A 9,441-nucleotide genomic window follows, 5' to 3' on the forward strand; every position below is an offset into this window, starting at 1 on the left:
AATAATTGTATTTAGCCAAATCCAAAGGAAAATTAGTGAAGATAATAACTTGCATTTTCCTTCTTTATCATGAAATTGATTTTCATTCACTATATTCATTTCAAGAAGTTGTATACTTTTACTGATCTTGTAATACTATTAGTGCTACAAAACCATTTTTTTGCCGCATGTAAGGGATTGCTACATTATGTACATGTACCTTGTGAACATGGATTTAGATGACCAACTTTAAATTAAATTCTAAATAATTACATCAGAGTAAAGTATTCAGTGAAGAATAAACTCTGGTACTGTCATGGGTGTGCTATGGGTGACAGATAATCATCTGGTTTCTGGCAATAGAAAATCACAGTGTTTGCCTGTGCAAAATGCTCCCTGACTTTCTATTGTTCTTGCTGTTAATATGCATTGTAATTGGTAGTTTTCCTGCTGGATTTTCATCACTGCCCCCTTAGGACCAAGCAGGAGCTCGCTTTCCACCCAGCTGCTGATTATCAGTACTTTCTTGGTGCTTAAATACTCCCTTCTTCCCTGACTGGTGCTGGTGTTATCATTCAGTTCATTCTAGCTCTGGGTGCAAGCAGGTGGCTTGCGCACATCTGTAGTATCATTGCTGAAGCTTCCTGAACTCCTGCCTGAGTCATCTGTGGATAAATAGTGCATGCAATTTTCCCCCCTGTGTGTCCTTCTTATGTCTTCTTTTAGAATTCAGTGTGGTTGAATAAGAATTCACCCCACCCATTCCCTATTTAAGGTCCAGCATTAGGAATACCTAGGGTCAGGTATCCGGCTTGGCGCGTAGGTGCGGAACCTATCTAGCTAGGGTGGTGAGGGACCCCAGGGACCAGCAGTAGGTTTGGTCAGGGGTCACCATCTTCCCCTTTCTTAGACGCAGGTGTCCCCTTTTCTTACATTTCATCACTTGCTTGGTACTTCCCCATACCTAGCATGACAGGTACTCCAATTGGATAGTCTTGAATACATAAATGTATTTGTGAAACATCAGCATTATTCACATTCACCCAACCAAAACACAGCTAATGTTTAACTCCTTTCTGTACCTTGTGAAGTGGTGGGCACATGTGGAATGGCTGAGACTTAGCATTAGCAATGAATAAGGTGCTGAAGTGATTAACGATGGCCGTTTTTTGCTTTGGTGGATGTTAAAAATGTTGATATTTCACAAATAAAATCTAAACAATCAAAGACTAATTGTAGTGCCATATTTTTCTCTTTACTGATAACTTGAACTTTATTTTTACCGCTTGTGCATCCAAACTGACGGAGTGCGGACCATATTATTTGTAGGATCAGATTACAGTGTTTGCATTTGTAAAACTAAAGTATCTACACAGAACACAGTGTATAGCTACAAAAAGGAGGTAAACCTTTAAAAAAAAATCACAGGCGGAATCTTTTATTATTGCTTTACGAGGAGGGTTTGAGGATTTAGAGGAGTATAAGGTTAATGTAAGAATTGCTTTATAGGACTAGTGCCTCTGTATGGATTGACGATCTTCTGAGGCATAAAGGGACAATTTCATGTGTTGACATTTACATTTGATGGAAGTGAGTTATGGTTATTTGTTTTGTTTTACAAAGCCATATACACTGCAGTATTAGAAGGAAAAGCATTTTTGTTTTTTACTTTCTGCTAGTCATAACCATGTGTATTACAGGAGAATATATATTCTAGTCATATACAATTACATTAATATATGTAAGAACTATTAAAAAAATATACTTAGACTCTGATGTCATGTCCACAATATTACAAATACTGGTATTTGGAGGCCAATTGCACATCATAAAGTAAGACAACCTGTCTGTCTATCTATCTATCTATCTATCTATCTACCTATCGCTATCAACAATGGGTTACCCACAACTAACATTCATCACATATCAACAGGATAGAGAATAAATGTCTTATTGCCAGGTACATTGCTTTGACCCACACTGATCACTAGAAAAGGACTCTAAGCCAATCTAGCTACTCAATCACCATGAGGAGGAGTATGAATGGCTTGTTGGGCAAGCATGTGCCTCTGTACTTGGCTGTTTCCATCAGTCCTACAGATTGCCAGTACATTCAGGCTTCTCTGCACTGCATTTGTGCAGTGTTCAAGAAATAAGGACTCGGGAAGCAAGTTCCAGTGATCGTTGGGGTTTCTCGCCATCTTACAGTTATGACCTATTCGGTAGAACGATGATTAATATCAGTTTTAGGAAAATTCCTGAAAGAGCATGAAATAAGTGCTCACGATGTCTTCGTGTCTTATTCTTCAATAGGAGATACTTTTTAATAGTTATTGAATTTAGGATTATTGATTTTTAGCACCAGAACTCAACTTTTCTAATGAGATAAATTTGTTTAATTTTAAGAACATATTAAAACTATTCCCAATTTTTCCACAGGGAAGAAGAACTCCATTCTCCAGCAACGATTTCAAAAGGATCTCAACACGGGAGTGTTCAACAACCAGGAGAGCGAGATCCTGAAGCAGATAGTGAAACACGACAGGGAGATGATAGAAGGGACTCCCTCAGTTAGCTACCAACAAATGCCAGCTCTAAATTCTAATACCAACACATCTCTGAGAATGAGGACCCAATCTCCACCTGTTTATACTGCAAACAGTCTTTCTCATGGAAACCTACAGTCTCCAACACCAAGTCCACAGACACCACAGCAAGCTGCTATGTTCTCACCCTCTTTTACTTCAGCTGTGGGTAGTCCCTCAGTACAGAGTCCATTGGCAGGTCGAACATTTCATTACAGTTCCCCTACTGCATCACAACTTTCTTTAATTCAACAGCAGCAGCAACAGTCAGCATCTGGAGCAATGCCGATCAATGAAATTCATAGGAGCACCCAAGCTTTACCAAACTCTAATTTAACAAGAGATGTGAGGCCTCTCTCTGCTTCACAGCCTTCTTTACCCCATGAAGTTTCTACTCTTGTGGCAAAGCCACATCCAACTGTAGGGGAGTCATTGGCTTCCCTACCTCAGCCTGTATCAAATGTTCAAGCTACAGGTGCTCAATCTGGAAGCCGGGGCAATGTCCCACCAAGGGTTGCCCTGTTTCGCCAGATGTCCTCTGGAGCTTTACCTCCTGCAAGAGCAGGAGCTCCAACTCAACCATCAACATCAGCTCCAACTTCCAGTAAGGATTCCACTACCACAGGACCAACCACAGAAACAGACACAGACAAACCACGTTATGCTTCAAATTTATGATGCCTCTTATGTGTACATATGAACAGCACTGTAATAAACTGAAACCATCCCAAAAAAAACTCTTTAAATCTATAGAATCCTAATATCTATATCAAGAAATATTTTAGATGGCTCAATCATACAAAAAGAATGTAAAAATAAAAATATATATATATAAACTGTTTAGCACTAAAACTTCCATGCATATAAATTCATATACATACGTGTGTCTTCCTTTATTTTAAACATTAAAAACATTTTTGTAACTTTTTTTCTTTGAGTATGCATTTCTAAATCATTTCTGCCTAATTTACTTAATTACAAGCTGGAATCCCATTTACTTATAACCAGCAATTACAATCAATCACCTTAATGATTTAAAATGTTTTTGAAAAATTTATTTTCTCATCTTGCAAATTTCATTGTTACAATTAGAGAATTGCTCTAAACTTGTTGCAGGGGCCTCATTATAGGGGCTAATAATAAGTCCTTGGCTCCTTTGCCCTATTTGATAAGATTAATTCTATAAATGGTGTATCATATTTGGGTCTCGCTTACAGCTTTTGCATTGGGAGCTTTGAGTTACCCCTCTAATTTTGTAGCATTTTTTTCTTTTTATATCTCATCTGCTTCCATATTACATAGATCATATTGTTTTGGATATTTTCTTTGAATTTACATGCCATGATGAGAATTATGAATTTATATAATAGATTTAAAGGTATACTTTTGCAACCATTGTTTTTCAATATTTTTCTAATTTCATTGAAATTACTTACGATGACATGTTTTCTTTTAAGAACAATTCCTTGTTTCAAAGACTAAATCTGCATGCCCGATTGTATATACAATATTGCCACTACAAAAATGTAAACTGTATTTATTTTTTTTGCTGTTTATTTCTAGTTAATCTCACAGTTTTCCTCCCATTTGATCATCAAAAATACCAATGTCTATTGCATGGCTGCTAGTAAAGCAAAATCTAATTGGATCAATTTTAGGGATAGCAGAAACAAATGTATAATCTCAAGGTCTTTGAGAATGTAATGAAGCACTTCTTTTGCCTGAACCAATTCTAGAACACTGGTTATTTGTGGGCTTTTTGTGATCCATACACCATACATCCCTACATCGTGTCTTCAAAATTTAGACGTTACGCTCGTGTCGGTTTCCAAAATATGACTTCATTATGTTGTCCAGATGCGCACGGTTTGCTCTGTCGTTAATGTAAAGGATCATTATATCCTAAGGCATGTAGTATAAAAGCTTAGCCAATAGTTTAATAAATTTATAAAATGTATTTTTTAATAAATAAGGGGTGGCACGGTAAAAAAAGCAGTGGGATCAACTGTTTTGTGAAAGCCAAATTTAATGTTTTAACCTTAAATTAGTCTTGTGATTTAGGTGACATCATCCATTAGGAATCATTGGTGCCTAAACTCGTCAAGAAGCATATTCATTCAAAGCGATCATTGTGACGACAGTTTGTCAACTTATGTACGGAATCATATATATATATATATATATTAGATATACATGTTCTTTTCTTAAAACAAGCCTGATGTGTGATTAGATCACAACTACCTTAGAACCTTATTTTAGGGCTGTACATAGTAAGCTTTATGTGTGAGAACGTAAAAAAAAAAAAAGAAAAAGCTTTATTGACGACCATGTGCAATGTTCTACCACAAGATTCTGCTAAAACACTTGTATGCCTTCTACTGAGATTACTGATATAAATCACACGTTCTCCAGGAATACTGTAGAATTGCTATAAATTCAGTAATTGGAAAGTTTTTTCCTACCTTTCCTTTTTATTGGACATATGCCGAGGAAAGGGGTGCAGAGCTAAAAAAAAAATAAAAATAAAATAAAACAAATAATATTGTGTGATATACTGCCAGGAGATGTGTGACACTGCCAGGAGATGTGTGTGGCACACCCAGTGGTTGTGTTGTACCCCTCAGCCCGTCAGGGATTTTTTTTCTAGCATGTTGCAATAATGTGTTTGAATTAGTTTCACAAGTGCATCCTTTTACAAGAGCTAATCATAGAGGGGGCCCATATTTGTACCCCTAGAGGTCTGATATTAATGGATAATCCTTGTTTAAGCATTCCATTTTAAAAGGCTGGATAACCCCTTTTAAAGAATTTTCTGGAGAGGTAAAGGCACAAATCTTTTTATTGTTATATCTATAAAAAATAATTATTAAAGGGGACCGTAGGAGATACATTCATGATTTCTTCCACTAGTCTGTCTGCTGTGTAAGGTATTAGTTGTTTCCAATTCAAGAGAATGGTGCACTATCGGACACAGCTCATGGCGGTGTTTCATACCACTGTCTTACAAATTTTTGGAAAGTAGGGGCAGAGACATATTTATATTGTTATATTTATAATAAATAATTTTTAAAGGGGACCGTAGGAGATACATTGATGATCTCTTCTACCTGTCTGTCTGCTGTGTAAGGTATTAGTTGATTCCAAATCAAGAGAATAGTGCAATATTGGACACAGTTCATGGCGGTGTTTCATATCACTGTCTTAAAAATGTTTTCTGAAACTAAGGGTATTCCCATCTGGTACCTTTATGCTTTATTAAAAGGATATGTCATAAATGTATGGTAGGTATGGATCACACCATTGAGGCCTGTATAAATCTCTTGATTTTGACTCTGCTTGTCATGGAGAGGAGGTCATAATTCCTATACAAATGAAGGGGAATTCTGACCATCTCTTGGTTGAGAGTGGCATGTGTCATGACTCATTATCCATATATATGCTGGCCCTATTGACAGTAGATTCACAACTACTATATATCCTGTGAATATGTGATAAATGGATGACATGGGAATGCCTCCTTAAATTTTAATGGTACAATTTTAGGCTTGGGGGAATCCGCAGAGCTCCAGCAAGAGCCAAATACTCAGCATTGTTCATAGCATGGTGGCTCAGTAGTTATTATAGTTATCTTTCTGAGGGTCTGGGTTGAAATTGTGATATGACTACATGAAGTAGATAGGCGAGTGGCAGGTTTAGATGTAATGAGCGTAAGATTTTCCAATTTGAGTGTCCTCCAACCTGGAAAACTGTTTTTAGACTAAAGTATGGAGACCACATGTATACAACAACATTGGTTTCAGAGGGGTTTTTACTGAATTTAGATCTTCATGCACCCAAACGCAAAAGACTGTGTTTTTGGTCTCTGTTGGGCTCACATATACATTGGTATATCTAGCTTTCTACAATCTGCTGGGCCATTGCAGACAATGACATCCAGTTAAAAAAATATTTATGTTGAGGTTTATGTCATTCTAATATAGGAACTTTATAGGTGATGGATGCCTCTCTACATAGGTTATGGGTGTCTCTGTACACAGGTGATGGGAGCCTCTGTACATAGGTGATGGATCCCTTTGTACATAGATGATGGATGCCTCTGTGCATAGGTGATGAATCCCTCTGTACATAGGTGATGGATGCCTCTCTACATAGCTGATGGCTGCAACTGTACATAGGTGATGGGTCCCTCTATGCATAGATGATAGATGTCTCTGTACATGGTTGATGGATGCCTCTTTACATAAGTGATGGATGCCTCTGTAAGTAGAGGCATCTGTAGGAAGTGTATATTGGGAAATTGTCTCAAAAGTTGTCAGGTTACAAGGATCTGTCACTATATGAGAACCTGCATCAGTGTAGTGTTCAGATAGTGTGTACAATGACACCCACAAACAGCCCCGCAAATTGCCAAATGGGGGGTGATGGTATAGGCAAAACTAAAAAGAAAGCACTTCCTGGTCCTATAGAGGCACATGACATATCACTAGTTTTGAGGTGTTAGGGAGTGCGTATCACAGGATCTTTTTCAAAGCTGTAGACTGGTTAATAGGGATCATGTGATGCATCATATGACCCTAGAGATGCTCTTTTGCTTAATTTTAAGAGATCTATCATAGTAACAGGGTTTTTTAGTTAATGGTGCAGCTCATCCATTTAAGGGTCAGCATTTATTATCTACAGTGCAGAGTTTAAAAAAAGCTTTTTCACAATTTGTCAAGTTATTTCATTTGACATTATGTAATACTTTCACCTGTTGTAGCGCTGTAGGAAACTTTATACTTGCTGCCAGGTAATACTGCCAGGAGTCCCAGCAGTGGGACATTGTATGTTTAGATTAATGTCAGAAACTAAAGCACCCTTTACACGCTGCGACCTCGTTAGCGTTCTCGTTAACGATGCGACACGCCAGATCGCAGATGCGATCTGCCGAGATCGCACATAGGTCATTTTTTTTTTTTTTTTACGCCGGTCACATCGCATCTGTGATCTGGCGTGTCACATCGCTAACGAGATCGCTAGCGAGGTCAGAGCATGTAAAGCACCCTTAATTCAAATGGGATTGTCCAAGGCAGAAAACTCAAAATTGTAACATGACCGGAAGTCAAGAACAAAAGCCTGTGTGCATTCCTCTAAACTATGCATTTGAAAAACCTAATCGATTGCACTGAAGCATTTTGTGTGATACACTAGTGAGCCATGGGAGTCATGTTTTCTATATTTCTTTTAAAAATACGGTATATGTACTTAGTAGATGAAAGTAGGGAATCCAGCTTCACGGACATGCAAATGTCTTTAAGTACAACACACAGGGCATAAGATAAAACTTTGTTAGCCTCTATGTGTTTCAGCCATTACGACACCTTTAATCGTGGATTAAGGATGCTATGACACCTGAAACGCGTAGCTGATAACATAAAGTTATCCTATGTCCTGTGTGTTGTACTTACTCAAATAAAGAAATTTCCATGTCCGTGGAGCTGGATTCCCCTCTTTCATCTACTATTTCTCCAAGTTGAGATAGAGCTTATTATTTATGCCCCTGACCGCAAAGGATATCCAGACCGTGAGCTGGAACTTCTCTTTTACCTTGTTTCCATATGTTCTTATTACCCATTTAGCTTTTGTTTCATCTTTTTGGTATTTTTTTTCGAAATTCCTTGAATTGCATAAGATTTCTCTCCCCGGTTATTGTGCATTTATGACCTTACAGTATTTCAAAGAGCAGGAGTGTGAAAGGAGTAAAAGGTTAGGAACAGAAACCCAACCCCTAAACTTGTATGAGATTAATAATGGGGTAAAAGTGATATTTTTATTATAAAAATTAAATAGGTAATATGGAATGTTCACAGGTATTTAAAATAATCATTACCTACTTACTTACCCTTTTTGTGTATGTTAAAGGGGTTGTCCAGCAAATAAATAATTTTCCAAAGGATTCAGTCTCCTGTTCAGATGACCTCGCTGGTCTCTCCTTCCTGGTCCCATCTTGAGGCACTTGTAGTAGCAGGAAAGGCACATGTGGCCAATCACTAAATAAAGTGGAGACTCTCAACAGCCTTTGATTCATTGGGTGGACATTTCCTGTCATTGCAAGTGTGTCAGTAAGAAGACACCAGAATGGGGCTGTAGGCAATCGGTGATGGTGACTATCACCTTGTCTTGAACCAGACTATGCCCTTTGAAAAGTAAACTTTATCCACTTGGGTAACCTTTTAATACATAATGGCATATTGGACATTTTTATTTACCATCTGGCACCTGTCTCGATATGCTAGACGTAGATGAACCCTTGGCCTCGCCAAGAGACACCAATGTAACTTAATTCTGTCTTTCTGTGATCAGCACATATGTAGACACTTGGGCTAATATCTGTGTACTCTGTAAGATATATAGTTCAATATTAACGTTCAAAGCATAATACATTTCAAAATTGTTGCCAAACCAAAAATTACTTGATTTTGGACTTGTAATTCTGTATTTAACATACATGGCACTAGTTTTTTCTTGACTTTCTTAGTTAATTAGACTGTGTGCACTACAAATAACATTTGGCACATATAATATTGCAATTCACCCTTTAATGGGAACCTGTCACCAGGTTTTTGTGATGTAAACTAAAAGTATCACCTTTAAGCCCATTTCCAGCTCACTCCAGAACTCTTTGTATAAGCTCTCTGCTCCACTCCACATACGTGAACATTTTTTTCGGAATTATCCACATACTAATTGTCGCGATATGGCCTGATGGGTGATGCTGGTCTATGCTCGACACTTCCTAGATCCCCGCAATCACGGGCCGTCCTGTCTCAATGGTTGAGGATGTCATTCCCACATAGCTGCAATTCTCAAGTCTATGCAGTTGAAACAGACTTTACTC

General features: G+C 37.8%; 1 protein-coding gene across 1 annotated transcript in view; it reads left to right on the top strand.

Moving 5' to 3' along the window:
- The window catches only part of HCN1 (hyperpolarization activated cyclic nucleotide gated potassium channel 1), a 599,929-nt gene extending 592,429 nt beyond the window's left edge, over window positions 1–7,500 (top strand). The window contains exon 8 of the mRNA XM_075326734.1: window positions 2,419–7,500. Within this exon, the coding sequence (XP_075182849.1) occupies window positions 2,419–3,242 (824 nt within the window). The 3' untranslated portion in view covers window positions 3,243–7,500. The remainder of the gene's footprint in view (window positions 1–2,418) is intronic.
- The last annotated feature ends 1,941 nt before the right edge of the window (window positions 7,501–9,441 follow it).

Source organism: Anomaloglossus baeobatrachus, chromosome 1, assembly GCF_048569485.1.
Source record: "Anomaloglossus baeobatrachus isolate aAnoBae1 chromosome 1, aAnoBae1.hap1, whole genome shotgun sequence".
Lineage (NCBI taxonomy): Eukaryota > Metazoa > Chordata > Amphibia > Anura > Aromobatidae > Anomaloglossus > Anomaloglossus baeobatrachus.